At 49.8% G+C, this 16325-nt stretch overlaps 1 protein-coding gene across 1 annotated transcript in view; it reads right to left on the bottom strand.

Moving 5' to 3' along the window:
* CLNK (cytokine dependent hematopoietic cell linker) overlaps positions 1 to 16325 on the bottom strand; it is a 162698-nt gene that overhangs the window by 68293 nt on the left and 78080 nt on the right. Inside the window, exon 4 of the mRNA XM_078446262.1 lies at positions 7517 to 7545. Within this exon, the coding sequence (XP_078302388.1) occupies positions 7517 to 7545 (29 nt within the window). The remainder of the gene's footprint in view (positions 1 to 7516; positions 7546 to 16325) is intronic.

The raw sequence follows: 16325 nt of genomic DNA on the forward strand, positions 1-16325 counted from the left end.
ATTCTACTGTCTGATTCAGAGCTCGATGTCACTTCCTTATAGGAAATTGGCCTCATCGAACACGACCATTATAGCGACATCCCCACAGAGAGCCGTAGGATCGGTCTCTCCTTTCGCGAGCCTGCAGCCCCAGACTCTCCTGGATCCCCCAAATATGTTTCATGCCACTTCTGAGTCTTTGCTGGTGTCGATTCCACCTGGGGTCCCCACCTCCTCTGCCCCCGCCTTCCATAACGCTCAGTGCCCTTTGAGATCCTCCTGGGGCTCGCCTCTCGGGCCACGCGGGGCTACTTTAATATCACTGAATTGTCAGAGCACTTATTTCCTGTGTTCCTTGCCGTGACACTTAGATAAAAGTAGGCAGCATTTGATTACTTCTTTGTTGTGGTGTCCTCGGCCCTTCTTAGGGAAGGAATCGTTTTTATCTGCTGCAGTACCTACCTACCTGTGTTGCTAACGATGCAGTTTTGGAAATGCAATTATTAAAAAGCATAGTCTTAAAACTGTAAATCAGTTCACGTCACTCATGGCCCACGAGACGCGGTCCAGATTCCCTGCCGTGGCCCCCAGCCCCCAGCGTAGCCCGGTTCTTGCCCCTGTCTCTAACTGTATCTCTTTCCAGTTTCTCCCTCACCTCTGAAATGGGCCACGTCACCTTCTTTCCAAGTTCCTCCAGTATGCCAAGCTTCTTTTAACCTCAGAGATCAGCATGCACTGTGCCTCAGTCCAGAACATTCTTTCCTCGGCTCTGCCTGTGTCTGGGTCCTTTCCATCCATCAGATCAGATCTTAAATGTCATCTTCCTGGGGGGACACGCCCTAACCACCAATCTGAGGTAAAAGTTAAGGAGCATCTCTCCAGCCCGGGTCCTCACTACCTCAAACCCCTTCCTGGCATGGCTATGAGGATGCTTCCTCTTCCTGTGGGCCCTCGGCTGGCACACACTTCCCACTGTCCCTTGCACTGGGTGTCTGTGGCATGGTGCTGTGGCCGCTGGAACAGGTGGGGGCATGCGCTTCACTCCAGGATGATGCACTCGACCCTCTCCTTCTCTTGACCCTCCTGATGTCTTGTTCTTGCCCCGGGGCCTGGCTAGAGACAGAAGACCCCAAGGCCTTCAGGGATAATGGAAGCCACTGGTTAAAGGGTTAAAGGAGAGCGAATCCCGAATGAGCGCTTGGGGAAAAGGCTTCCTTCAATCCACATTGGATTGTGATGTGAACAGGACATAAACCTTCATTTTATTACACTACTAACATTTGTAGTTGATGCATTATAGATGTTAGCCCCTCCTGATTCATACACTCTTTTTTGGTTTCTGCATAGCATGTAGGAACAAAGCAAGCCAATAAATATGTTATATAGTTACAGACAGTGGGTGCCTGCCTCCCCCAAGGCAGCGTGGAGATTTCAGGCCCTTGATCACTCCTGGAACCCAGGATATGGCAAGGGCACAGCGACTGCATAGTCGGCTGTGAAACACAGCGTGTGGTAAGGTGGACACCCTCCAGAACGGAGAACCCGTGGTAAACTGCAAATAGAACCCGACCTCCTCCCTGGCTGAGTGACCTTGAGTTGGACACTCCCTCCTGCTGGCCCTGGACCCCCAACACAGAGGCACCCCAAACCCTTCCAGGTCTTTGAGTCTTCCTGGAGCTGAAGGAGAGGCTGGTTCTTCAGAGAGAGCCATTTTCTTAGAAGATGAAGGAAGTTTGCCCAGCAGCTTTCCCCATCATCATCCTGGAAGAGCTATACTCAAGTGTCCGTGGAGGGCCGTTCATCACCCACTGACACGAAGCAGCTCCAGAGAACGACTGACTTCTGCGTTCCTCTCAAGGAAACAGCATCTTTTTACAAAAGACAATGCTCCCTTCGAGTTATTTTTAGAAGGGAAGTGAAGGTGTAAGGCTCAAGGGGCTCTCCCGACTCACGGAGGCAGTTACGCCAGCCTTGGGCTATCAGCGTGGACACCTCTTCTCGTGACTACAGAGGTATGATACAGGTGTATGGCCGGTGGCCATCAGGTTAAGGTCCCCTGACCACTTGCCTCTTGGGTGCTTTAAAGAAAAAAAAAAAAAGGAAAGAAAGCAAAACCTGAGCCTCAGTGCACACCAGTTACTTTCTGCACCAGTGTCTATGATGGCATCTGCACACACCGAGGTCTGCGACCCGCTGTTAGAAGCTCCGACTGCCTTCTGATAGGAGATGGGCCACGTGGGTCAGATATACTTAGAAGCTTGGACCATTTGCACGCGTAAACGCTTCCTTGAACAGAAGCCCTGGGGGCCCCAGGCTTGTACAATTTAGTGCCTCTACTGGGAAGGGGGGCTGGCTGTGTCCCCAAGGGCGGGCTCTATGGGAGGGTCACATTCGAAGGAAACCACCTGAAACAATTCCCAGCAGGTCCCATAAAGAGAATCTGCTTGTCTGGTGGGAGAAGAGAAGTAAAAGTAGGAAGCTTTCAGTGCTTAGGAACTTTCTGTTTCTCTGGGAAGTGAAGTCAGCTGGCTTTTCAGATGGTGGCAGCTCCAAACCAGGCGGGTTCCCTCAAGCAGAGTCAGCTTCTGTTTTCATTTCAGTCACAAGATTTCAGAGGGCAGGGGGGGGCGGTGCAGGGAGAGTTATGGTGAGGGTCAGTGTTGGCTCTGACCCTAGGGGCTGCCAGCTGGGCTTGCTCATAAGTACGTGGGGCAAAGGGACAGGCCAGTGGGTCCCAACGACCTGTCGCTAGGAACTCCTCAACAACCCGGCTGTGTCTCCCCACGTCCGCTTTTCCCTGTCCGTCCTGGGAGCCCCGATGGTCAGGTGGGTACATGGGCACCTAGAGCAAGTTCTTGCCACACACCCTGACCTTCCCCGCGGTTACGCGTGCCTGTGAGTCCAAGTTTTGGTAAACGGAGAAGCTGGAAAATAAACTCACAATTTCCAGGAAACTTTCCGAACAGAAATTGTTGTCAACTCTTTATTTTTTTCTTTTTCTTCCCTTCCTATCTCCTGCTGCCTGGAGCATAGCTGTCACTATTTTAGGCATTGGGATTGAGGCCAATACAAGGGAGGGAGCAGCACCTCTGAGGCTAAACAGCCTTGGACTGCTTACCTCTGCACTTGACTTATGTAAGAATTAGACAATCATGTCACGTTTAAGCCCCCGTGATTTCTTCCTAATGTGTCTTTCTGCCTTTACTATTTTATCTCCTTGTGGAGGTCAGCTTTGCAATTCACCAAAAATGTAGCAGAGCTTCTGATCAAAGGCATGAACACATAATTCATGGAAGAAATTCTGGGTTCAAACCCTGGTTGTGCCTGTTTCTGGCCACATGACCTCGGGCAAGCCTGCAAGCCTCGGTTAACTAATATCAGTTTGTAGAATGAGAATCGTAGTGTCTGCCCCAAAGAGCTGTTGGGAAGCTTAACAAAATAACCCTCTTGGCCACAGGCTCCCCCAATGAACCGCTGTGTTCCGTGTTTCAAGTTCAACTTCATGACCAAATCGTTTCTGCCCGATCGAGAGATCATGAGTACTCTGCTTTCAGATCCATGTTAGGAACTTGATCACTACTGAGTTCTCAGTTTTGAACAAAACAGTGCCTTTTTTCAACATTCCACTCCATCGACACGGCTCTGTCGATTTTTGCCAACAGCCCTTCAAGCGGGTGTCCCGTCCAGCTGTGAGGCTCGGGGCTTCGGTGACCATGGCTGGCTGACATCCTCATTTTAAAGATGAGAACGCTGCGTGGCACAGCACGAACAAGTGCATTGTGATGAATCAGAGTTCTACTCTGCTGATTTGTTCCCGGGGGATATAGCTTCTCTTGCTCTCGGTTTACCTAATTTATCCTGTGAGTATTGTCAGCACCTGAAGGCTAGGTCTCATGGATGTCAGAGAACCAGTATTCAAATTCTGGGCTCCAGACTTCTGGCTCGGGGTTCTTTCCTCTACCTGTGCTGCCTTCCTCAGTGTTTATCTTTTAGGAACCACAAGGTTTCTGGGGACAGAGGGCAACCATCAACCTTCATCTCAATATAGTGGGGAATAGGACGCAATTTCCCCTGGCTAGTTCCAAACTTGAGAACATCTTCAGTTCAGCATCGATCCACAGCTGTAGGGAGAGGCAGGGATGAGCTTCCTTGCCTTTTTCTGTCTCTGAGGAAAGGATTAGGATGTCCAATGAGCTTTGGCTGCATGACTTAGGCTTGGGAAGAAGAGAAGGAGGAGGGAGGACAAAGGAAGGACATAGGAAGGGGAAGAGAGAAAGAGACAGACAGAAACAGAGACGGATATAGATTATATGCACCCATGTACATATAACGTATGTCATATCTGTCTCCCACGTATCCACCAGCTCAGTCACGTAGCTCTTCTGGACATTTTAGAATGACAGTCGCCTGATCTGAAGAGTATTCTCGGTCACAAATGGCCCAAACTCACAGAAATAGCTACATGGAAGCATTTATTCAGAGTTTGGAGAATAGGCTTATTGTTCTCCATAGATGGCCCTTGGAAGTTCACTTCCTTTCTCTAATTCTTGATTTCCCCATCTGTAGAGCACAGTATTAGTGTCTGAGAAGCTGAGTCCCCAGGACCTTTCTTTTTCATTTTCTTTAAAAAAAAACCAGCTGTGCTCAAAGCTGGTTATTGTAATGGTTACAGTAGGGACAACCATAAATTGGTTGGATGGATGGATGGTGATAGGTAAGGCAGCTGTCGCCCATCCCATTTCTCAGGTGATCTCCAGAAATTCAAATAAAATATTCCGAGACAGCTGTTGTCCAGAGAATCGAAAGCAGCTTCTTGGTGGGGTCAGTCTTAATCATTTCCTTTTCCTTTCCTTTTTCTTTTCTTTTCTTTTCTTTTCTTTTCTTTCTTTCTTTCTTTCTTTCTTTCGCTTCAATCAGTGATTCTCAAAAGGCCATCCTAGCACTACATGAGTTGAAGTTATCTTGTGAAGGGTAGGGACTCCTCAGTCTCACTATAGAGCTGCCAAAACGTACACCTGGGAGTGGGCTTGAGAATATGCATTTTTGACTACTGTGATTCTGACACACGATACATTTTAAAGACAACTGTGATCCCTTGGGTTTAGCGATCGTGGATGACTTGAAATCCTGGCTTGTGCTTAGAGAACTAGGGGAACACTTTTTCCCAGCAGTTCAACTGTCAACTTTTCACATTGGTTCTGTCCATCCATTTTCCCAGCCTCTTGGGGGACAACCAGCCTCTGCTAAATTAATACCAATATTGCAATGTCTAGATCCGGCCAGCAGGGGGCAGTGGATGCTCACATATACCATACTTGCCTTCCCTCCGCCTGCTTCGAAAATCCTTATTAATTTTTCTTTTAAAAGTGGGAAAAACCAACTTTCAAGACTGCTTTCCTTAGGAAACAAACAAAAAAAGCCCACAAAACCAAAACAAGTGCTCCTGGACAAAATGAAATCTCTCGTCCATTTAATGGACACAGCCAATCCACGTCTTTACCAGGGTTTTAATGTGTATGGTGCCTTAAGAGAGAAGAACCACTTTTCAAATAGGGCTATCTTTAATTTCATTCTTTAATCAGTGGAAGGAGAGAAACTCCTGACTTTATTTTATGGAAAACCATGGCCCTCTTCTCTATATGTCAGCTTGACAGAAGGTATTGGTGTTAACAGATTGTCCAAGTTGGGTTATGCGTCTGTCTTTTCCAGGTCTGGTGTATTTTTTTTTTTTTTTAATAGAGTATTTTTAGCGTACAACAATATATGCTACTGGAGAAAAATAATAAGATGCGGATAAGCAAAAAAGAAGGGAATAAAAATTACTCTAATGTCCCCATACCAAGACAACTACTGTAAACATTTGAGTATAGCTAAATCTCTCTCGCACACACATGCACACACAATATAGTCTATGTAGATATGGGCACACTTTTTTCTTGTCTTCCCCATCATACAACAGCATGCTATAAACATAACATGTCGGTAAATAGGCTTCAATGGCATCTTTTTAATGGCTATGTGGTATTCTCTCCTATGGATGTCCCTCGTATGGATCTCACGGCAAAAAAATGCAAACAACTTAAAAATATCTAGAAGTGTTATAAATATCCCTGTGATGAGCGACTGTTCTGTGAATCATGTAAATCCTTGATTATGTCAGTGGTGTTATATTTTAATAGATACTTGGCTGTGGTTCATAAGCATGCATAGGCTGGGGTGGTATGATTTGCTGCTAATATTTTTGGCAGGATATAGATTCCAGTGTGCACGGGCAGGCCTGGGCAGCTTTATCTCAATCAGCTCTCTTGGGGTTTTGATTTGTTTTTGTTTTTTCCCCCCCCATGATTATGTGTCTAGAATGTTGTTAATGAAATGCAATACCCATCTGTAAGTTTTTCTCTACCTTGAGGAATGTGGAGAGGGGGGTGACGAGAGAGGAGTATGGGTCACATGGTTTATAACTCACCACCCACTGCCTCAGATTGGCAACTTCATTTCCAGGCAATCTCCCGGAAGCATCCAGAAGTATCTGGAGTACCCCCAGGACTCTAAGCGGACGGTGGGAAGGGATGAGAGGTAGCGAGCAGGTGGAGGGAGGTATATTTGAGATCAAAGACTCCAGGAGATTTTGGAAGCATCTACCTCAAGAGAACACAATCTTTCTTAGCAAATGACTAGGAAGCTTAATGAAAGCATTTTCTGTAAGAGGGATTAGAGCTGGGTGCTTGTTTCTTATTTATATTCATATTTGTACTTCTGATTTTGCTTTTCTCTACTTCTCCTCACTGCTATTTGGGACGTGCTGAGTGCTGGTTACATGCTCCAACATGCACCATTATGGATCTTTGAGTTCATCTGAGGATTACATCACTCCCTATGATTCTATCCCTTCTTTGCACACTTCTGGTCTATTTCTCACCTTTTTTTTTTTTTTTTTTTTTCTGTCTCACTGCAGTCATTTCTAGCCACTAGCTCTCTAGGGAAGTTCTACTGGACTCCCCCTGAAATAATAATGCTCTGAAATGAAGAGTACATACTTTTACTCAAATTTTAATGGGATTCTATTCAGCGCCTGATACCTAGAACTAGGCTCTGAAAACAGACGCAAAAGAAGCCATAAAATGTGGTTTCTGATCCCTCCATCCGCTCAACACATAATTTGGGGGGAACCCCTTACACAGAGTTTCGTTGAATGAGCCCTACTGAGTGGCCACAACACTGACATTTAGGCTGACTTTTACCCATTTTACAGATGAAGGGACTCGGACCCAGAGGGATCTGTGCTTCATCCCAGGCTACACAGCTAATAAGTGGAGGAGAGACAGGGTTTTCCCCTCCACCTGCCAGCTTCCCAAAGCCTGTGGAAGTCACAGACCGGGCTGCACCCGGAAGCGACCAGGGGGAGAAACCCTAAGTGGCTGATGCCATTTCGAACAGGCCAATAGTTTTATCGAAGGGAAAGCAGAAAAGGGAAAGAAGAGTAACAGACCCATGGTGGCATTCCCACCGCTTAGGTGACTGAAGGCCCCTGACTCACCGGTGGCACTGTTGATTCGAGGCCATGACCTAGGGCAGAAAAGAGAGCCAAGGTAAGCGTCAGCCGCATTCGGTTACATACCTTCCCCAGCGGGATGGGCTGCTGTTACAGGCATTTTCCCCAGATCAACCTATAAAATGATTTCTTTTCTCTTCTTCTTTTCTTAATGTTTATTTATTTATTTAAAAAAAATTTTTTTTAACGTTTTATTTATTTTTGGGACAGAGAGAGACAGAGCATGAACGGGGGAGGGGCAGAGAGAGAGGGAGACACAGAATCAGAAGCAGGCTCCAGGCTCTGAGCCGTCAGCCTAGAGCCTGATGCAGGGCTCGAACTCACGGACTGCGAGATCGTGACCTGAGCTGAAGTCGGATGCTTAACCGACTGAGCCACCCAGGCGCCCCAATGTTTATTTATTTTTGAGACAGAGAGAGGGAGAGCAGGGAGGGGCAGAGAGAGAGGGAGACACAGAATCTGAAGCAGGCTCCAGGCTCCGAGCTGTCAGCACAGAGCCCGATGCGGGGCTTGAACTCACAGACTGTGAGACTGTGACCTGAGCTGAAGTCAGACGCTTAACCAACTGAGCCACCCAGGAGGAGCCCCCGGAACGATTTCTTGATGTTCGCATTGTTCTAGATCTAAAATCACATCTCATTATAGAGAATACGGAAAACAGAAAAACGTGGAAGAAAATAACAATCAACACCCCAGGTAATATTTTGGCAAATCCCCTCTACATGTGTGTATGTGCTTCTGAGGATGTGTGAGTACATTGAAACACGTAAGTAGCAAAACTAGCAGAACCAACTATGGGCTATTGATGTTAAAGATACATTCTAGATCTTCAGCGGTTATTCAAACGCATGATGTTTATTGCCTGTGTGATTTTTAGAGGGGACATTCAGGTTCTCGCTAGTTTCCATTATGGTGAATAATGTTGCAGGGCACATTTTAATCTAATCACCAGATATTTCCATGGAGAGACTCCGCCAGGCACAGTGAAGGGGTCAGGCAACATGGATCTTCCAAGCCCCTCGCTGTGGATCGTGCAGTTTCCTTCCACGTGGGTTGGGTCCGTTTAGACGCTAATCCACAGAGCGGGAAGGGAACATCTCACCGCATCCCAACACTATTAAATCCCATCCTTTAAAACAATGTTGCCTGTTTGTTGATCCCTTACGGTGCCTGTTTCACTTCCCTGATGACCAGTGAGACTGAATTCTTCTTCTTTTTCAAGTGGTTTTAGGCCACTTGGATTTTTTTTCGGTCGTCAGTTATCTGCACAGGTCTCTCTCCATTTTCTAATCAGGGCTTTGCCTGGTCACCACGTTCCCCTTTGGACAGGGTGCTTTCGGAAGCACATCTTGCCTGGATTTCGGGCAATGATCTGAAAAAGCTCTGGGGCCACAGAAGGCTCTGGAGGATGCCGCTTGTGTGAGCCGACTTGTTTGTGCCTTTAACGATCTCGGGGCCTTGCACAGCACCTATCCTCCGAGGCCCTCAAAGTGCGTCACCGGAGAAATTAATTGAGCATCGCAACACAGGCTGGGTGTAAATATTTATGAGGCCTGGCTGGTGGCTGGGACACTGGGCACAGAAGAGTTAAACTGGGAGATGTTAGTAACTAGGAGACCACCTTCCAGGAGTCTAGCTCCCTGCTTACCCGTTGTCCTCTGTTTACCATTTTAACACCCCGAGGGACCCTGTGGGGTGGCTCTCATTGTCCCAAATTTACAGATGAGGAGATGGGAGATTCAGAGGGCTCAGTCCCACAGAGAGTGAGGGATCTCACACCAGCCTGTCCGATCCCCACATCCTCGCTGCCTCCCCCGCCCTCACCCACAGGCGGTGGCCAATCCCGGAGGCATTTACAGCTGCGTCTCAGAGTCCTTGTGGTTGGCTCTTGGCATCCTTTCCAGCTGCCTGAGATTTTGCAGAAATTAACAGTAAATCAGCCAGTAAGGAGCAGATCATTTATCTGGGGCCTGAGAGCTCTCTCTCTCCCTCTCACTCTCTCTCCACTTTCAACACATGGCCTCTTCCCTGACATCCTGGTCTTTGATTAAGGCCTCAGAAGGCTCCCCAGACCTGCAGTTCGTGACATGTGACATGTGACATGTGACATGTAAATGACACATTTTTGTGACTGCGTACAGGGAGGTTGATGTGGGTGTGGCAAGCCAGGCCACTGCTGGGAGACAGCACACCCAGGGCAGGCAGGGTGCAAGCCCCAGCCCAGGGGTGACGAAGGGGAGCTACACTCTCCTCAGGGTTCTAGAAAGAACTTGAGCTTGGAAGTTAGCATTCTGTCCTCCCTCTGACCTTGGCTTCCCCTGTTTTTAGAATTAAAGACCGTTAATGCTGCAAAGCCCATCAGAGACCATGGTGTCCAATTTGTTCCAAGTTTTAGACCCTTGGGAGGCAGAAGTGGGGTCTTCTGACCCCCATAAAGAGCGGAAGGGAACACCGCCTGCCGGGCACTGAGCGAGGCTCCGCTCTGGCGGGTGGGCTTTCCCCGCTCTGCACCCTTATTATTTTCAAGCCCATAGCAGCAACGTAGACCGCCCAGCTCTCAGCCCCTGGGAGCCTCCTCCCGATTGTCCAGGTTGTCTGAAAGTGGCTTATCTGATCCGCTCTGCCTCTCGGCGGGGTCCCAGAGCGATGGAGCTCATTCATATGTCATAGTCCCCCGGGGATTCTGCACCCCAGAGCTCTCTGTGCGTCAGTGCAAGCCAAGTGAATTAGCAGAGGAAGCATCAGCAGGGCGGGGAGCAGCGTTGTTATTCCAGCTGAGTCCCCAAAGGGGAGAGGGAGAAGAGGAAGGCTGGAACCTGGGAAGGAGGGGGCCGAGTAGGCTTCCTGGACTCCTGCAGCCGAGAAGCTCCCTGAAAAGGCTCCTGGGCTCAACACTGTTTGCGGCCTGACAGCCCAGGGTGACAGTGAAAGAACGACTTCACGGAGGTCCCATGTGTCCTCTTTATGCTCAAGCGAGGCCCATGTGTTGGTTAGCAAGCTGCCTCTCGCCAGGTGCTTACAAGGACGCTCCCTGCTTCCTTCTGTCAACAGCATCCGTAACACGGCCACATGCGGACGGGACGCGGCCGGATGGCGGGATAGCTTGGTCCCCACCCCTTCCTCCTTCCACCTCTGGGCCTGAGGGCCGCAGGCCTTCCTCTGCACCTCGGGCCTATGCAGGCAGGTGTCCACGTTGTGGTGGGGGGTTCCCCGTATATGAGATGCACAAAGGTGACCTCCAGCGTTTGTGGTTTTCTATATTTAAGGCGCGTTGCAAATAAAGATTTTTGATTTCTGAATTATGTTTCAACTTTAACCCTTCTTAATAAGGTAATGTGCTTAATAATTTTTAATCTTTAAAGGGCACTAAATTATACTCATCCTCCCTCCCCCCACCCCAAGTTGCTGCCAATCAGAACGGGATCTGATTAGGTAGGCGGGTGCACTTACGCCTTACTCATCCATGGGAACAAAGTTTGGATGGTGTGTTTTTCTGGTCCCATAGAGATGGGATTTGGTCCTGTCTCCAGGGTCAAGCTCCTGGCATGGAGTTTAATTCCTGATCCACCCCGCGGGTGTGATGTGTATGGTCCCCTCTGGGTCTCCCCAGGCACCCAGCGCTGGAGCAGAATTGCGCAAGAGATCCCCTGGGGAGGGGGTCAGGGTGATTTCACCTGCCAGTCCACTCCCTGTCCCAAACCTCCAAGATTAACCGGCTCGGTGACATTTCTCACCTTAAGCACTGCCTCTGACATTCAGAGACGGCAGTAGACTAAAATTCTAATTTTTGGAAGACCGTTGATACGGGTTGCTAACCCGATTTTTAAGATAATCTAGAGAGAAATGAAAGTGACTCGAAAGTCCTAAAGTCACTGCCTTCTTCCCTCTGTGTGGCTGTCTGAGCTGTGCTGGTTGACTGTGCGCCTTACATAAATCATTTCACCAAATGTCTTGGCAACTCTTGTTGGGCAAGAATCTGTATCCTGACGTTAGGGCTAATTACGGAATGTTAGTGCAAACGGGACCATGAACTGGCCCTTTCATTTTGTCACTGGGTTGACCCAAGCCCAGGTTAAGCCCCCGGGGGAGCTGGTGGTTGCACGTTTATAGCACAGCCCGTCTGCAGGCAGGGCTCGCCCTCCTTCCTCTCCAGCACTGGAGGGAGGTGCAGATTGGCGTCAGGGAGCTTTAGGAGCTGAGGTCTGGAAAGCGGTGTGCTCAGAGAGTGGGGAGCCCGCAGGGGCGAACTAGAAGGCCCGTGTGGTCCTGGAGGCATGTGGGGCTTGGTAGGCTGCCGGATAACGCTCCAAGATGCATCTCAGGGAGGCCATGCGGGGGCACATGGGATCTACTGGCAAGGGAAGGACTCGGGTATAACAGTCTCAGCAAGAGGCAAGGCCGACCTTGACAGTGGGTGTTCCCCTAGCTTCCCACGTGGCCACCAGAGCCCTCCTCTGCTCCGCTGGCACCCATTCGAGGTGGAATCAAGTCCACGCTCATATTTAACTAGTGAATGAATGGGCTCCTTCTCTGTTAAAGGAATCTTTGATTATTTGCATGAATCCTCCTCTTACCGATTTTACGTTTACACACACACACAAGCCACATTTGGGGGTACGCAGCTCCCTGAGGGATCCTGGGGAAAACTCTGGAAGTGTGAACGTTCTCACCTCCCAGGACCCTTCGGGCTGGGGGAGCCCTGCCCCTCTCTACCTGCTCAGGGGCTCCCCCTTACCCCCCCACCCCCCCAGGACCGGTGAACCTCCCTGCCTCTGAACACCCCGGCATTTCTCTGCTCTCCCAACACAAGAGGAGAGTCGAAAGGCAGTGTGGAGTTAGGCATTTCTTACTTAAATCTCATTGTTAAGCCTTCCCGTGTTTTTTCCTTTCCTCAACTAGGTTTTAAGTGGTCTGGGGACAGAAAGCATGTGTTGTGAGTTGTGATCACTCTCATAGGAGCCATCCACGTCCCTGACAAATACCGAGAAATGAAAACAACAACATCGGGGTTACGTCACAGAGGACCAGAGAGGCAGCGTGGGGTGACCTGGGCGTCCAGCTTAGCTCGGGCGGACGACTCCCGAGTCCCCGGCCTCCACCCTCTCCCCTGGCCTCCCCAACTTACTCTGTCTTCTCTCTGCTTCCCTCCTGCTTGCCTTCCGGTAGACGTTCCTTCTGTCACCTATTTAAGCATCCAGCCTGTGCCAGGCACGGGGCATCGTACAAGCCAATGGCCTCCCGTGGGTCCCTCCTGCCCTTCTTCCTCCTGTCCTTTCAGCAGTGTTCACTGAGCATCTACTAAGGGGAGCTCCTTGCGGGCAAGCCCAGGAGGGGGATGCGGCACCACACCACGGTCCACGCACCCTCTGTGAAAGCACTCGGGCCCTCTGTAACGCTCTCAGCCGGCCACATCTTGCAGAAAGATACTCCCCTTTCTGCGCAGTGAGGCGGGCCAGAAGGAGCAATATTCTTATGCGTCTGTCGGTGCCATGGACGCCCAGGGCAGCTGGGGGCAGGCAGGGGAGACCAGAGAGGTCAAGGGTAACAACAGCAGGGGCCTTTGCCCCATCTGTCTCCTGGGCGGAGGACTGCCTGGTGGGAGGCCCGCAGGGAGTTTCCCAGTGTGGGATCAGGGAAGATGACCGCTGGCCCTCCTGACCCCCGAGGAGTTACAGCCACCTGCACCTCGTCCTTGGGGAATTAACTATTCCAACTTTGTTGGTGGCCAAAGGGAACAAATGGATAGTGACCGAGGTGAGCGTGGGGAGGGTCTGAGCGTGGGGCGCGGGAGCCACAGTATCTACCACAGTGCCGTGGTCAAGAATGGGGAAAGAGACTCGCGCTCGGAGTGTGAAGGCAAAGCTGGGGACCTCGTGGGCCAGCCCTTAGCCTCCCGGACCCTTGGTGCCCCCCAGGATCTGTCACTGCACGTGGCCCAGTGTCTCAGGGTCTGTAATAGAAGCGATTACGTTCTCCCCCCCACCACAGATTGAACATCTGAATGGCAGGGGCTGCGTCTTCCTCTCTGGCTTTCCCTGTCCCCAGCGCACTGACGTCTCCCACCTTCCTCCTGCCCCTGCGCCCCTACCTTGCGTCTTCTTCCCTCCTTCCTGTTCCCCGGAGGCGGTGGGTAGGGGCAGGGTGAGTGCTGGGTGCAGAGGCCGCCTCTCCAGCTCCGAGGCTTTGCACCTGCCAGTAACGATGCTAAAAGGGAGGCCGTCAAACGTGAGTGGGCACCTGAGTCACCGGGAGGAATGTTTAAACACAGGTGCCTGGGCTCCAACAGCTGAGTGTCTGATTCAGTGGGCCAGGGCCTGAGACTCTGCATTTCTACGAAGCTCCCAGGGGGTGCGGCTAAGAGGCTGTGTCAAGGATGTGGACGTTCTTCTCGGGAGCGGAATGCTCACGCCCCTTCTTCGCAGCAGAGAGTTTGGCGCGAGCAGATTGGAGACTCATGGGAACAGAAACCGCAATCCACACGTACATGCCCGCAAAGCAGAAAGTCGTGATCGCCGAGAACTCAGAAATGGCACTCGACTTGGGGTTAGACCCTGAATCGCAATCCAGCTGGTCCCAGTTATGAGGTCTGTGACTGACCGAAACGGTAACCTCTGGCAGACTCTCTTTTCTCATCTATAAAATGGGAATAATAATAGCTACTTCAGAGCATTATTGTGAGGAGTAGATGCCAAAATTCCTTCCGCGGTGGCTGGTACACGTCCGGCATTTAACTATGGATTTGAGTTTGGACCCGATTGGAAAACACGCGTCAGTAGGTTTCTGTTTTCTACACATGTGGGGACACGACGCGGAACAGAAGTGGAGATTGGAGGTTCAGCCTGATGAATTCCATGGCGTGTTCTAGGACACATTCATATCAGCAGTGTAGACAGGCCGTGGGTGGTGGATATGGATGCGATCCTGTGTTCTTCTTGGATCGATTTTGGCTCGGGTCACGACCACACGGTTTATGGGTTCACGTGGGGCTCTGCGCTCCCAGCGTGGAGCCTGCTTGGGATTCTCTCACTCTGCCCCTTCCCTTGCTTGCGCGGAATCTCTCTCTCGAAACCAATAAAAAACATTTACAAAAAGGGAGACTAATAAGACTGTGAATATGGGGATCCAGGCAGACGCTACCTGTTAAACACTTAAAATAGTGCCTCGCCCACGGTGAGCACTCACTCAGTGAGCGTTTGCCCTTGTAATTTATTGAGAACCTGCTATGTTCCAGGCAGGCTACACAGGAACTACTTTAATAGAGGGGTCAGTGGGGGACCAGGCAACCCGCTCATTCAGTTTCAGATTCCATTTCTGAAATCTATGAGGCGCTGAGATGGAAATGGGCTTGTGAGCATGAGGTCGCTGGGTGAGTGAGCAGGTCAGGTGACCTTGAAACCCAGTGCCCTCAGGCCGCTTCTGTGCCCCAGCAGCCTGCCCCCAGCACCTTCCTTCCTGCCGCATGCAAATGCTGGTAATGGTAATTTGTCCGAAGAATGAATTAATCAGTGCGATAGTTATTAAAGTAAGATAGTAGACCCAAATATGTAGTTTTCAGACATTTTGATTTTATATATCTCAAATACTAATTTATATGCATATAATACTTTCATTATACAATATGCAGTGGTACAGAGATTTGTATGCATATGGGATTTTTTTTTAAAATTTGGGTTTATAAATGGTTTGGAACAGGTTGCAGAAACATTGTCTGTTGCTCTTTTTAATATATCTTGAGCATGCTATGACACATCCTGAAATAATTTGCTGCGGAAAAAAGCCCTGCTCTCTCTCTCTCTCTCTCTTTTTTTCAAATGTAGCTGTAAATATTACTTTGATGCACGTAATTGCTGCAACCATCTCCATTTGAAGGAAGGCTTCTAACCCTTCCATCTCCCATCTCCTGCTATTGTCAAGAAATAAGAAAAACTGACTTCAAATGCATTATTCAAATGTATTTAATGTAAACATTGAAGAAGTCTGAGAACAGCCACAAATTTTGCTTTGCTTCGTGTGGTTTTGACAATGTTTCAAATATGCTGTTTTACAGGCATCCATTTACTCTTTTTAGGGAGAACAGTTCCTCAAGTCAATCTGACGATGCTAAGAAGGTCCCCGTGCCGGGCACATAGTAGAGGCCGGATGAGTGTTGGGAGGTTGACCCAATACTCGGTTGCACTCGGGTGCACTCGGTTGCACCCGAGTGCAAGTGCATTGGAGTGCAAGGAGTGTGGTATACCTCGCTGAGACCCTCTCGTGACTCTGGGCAGAGACACTGCTCCGGCAGGGCTTGGGCGAGGGAGCTCTCGGAGGGGACCGGCAGCCCCTCTGGGCATCAGGGTATTGTCCAGGGTCTGGCTCCTGGTCAATGGCGGAGGTGGATTGGGCATCAGGATGGGAATCTTGCCATTTCAACAAGCGAGCCCCTACGCTGAGCCTTCAGACGTGGCGATGAGCCCCTTGGAGGTGGGGCTTTGTCTCTCTTCTCTGCATATTCCCTAGCCTGTGCAAGTCCCAATGCCACAACTGCTCAGTAAATATTTGCACAGCTGAAGGACAAAGAGAAGCGTCCATGTGGGCACATGGCTTCCTCGATCCTCCTTGTGGTGGTCTCTTGGCCTGATTCATCAAAGATTCATCATTAGATTGTTCGCCAGCTGAGAATGGAAACTTCCCTCTTGGTGGCTATCTCTCAGGCTGTGTAGAGACCTGGTGGGTGGTTCCAACAGCCCTGGTCTGAAATGCTGTGGATGCCTCGGGGCTTCTCAACCTTTGCCTGCATCTCACACCAGCTGGC

Source organism: Panthera onca, chromosome B1, assembly GCF_046562875.1.
Source record: "Panthera onca isolate mPanOnc1 chromosome B1, mPanOnc1 haplotype 2, whole genome shotgun sequence".
Lineage (NCBI taxonomy): Eukaryota > Metazoa > Chordata > Mammalia > Carnivora > Felidae > Panthera > Panthera onca.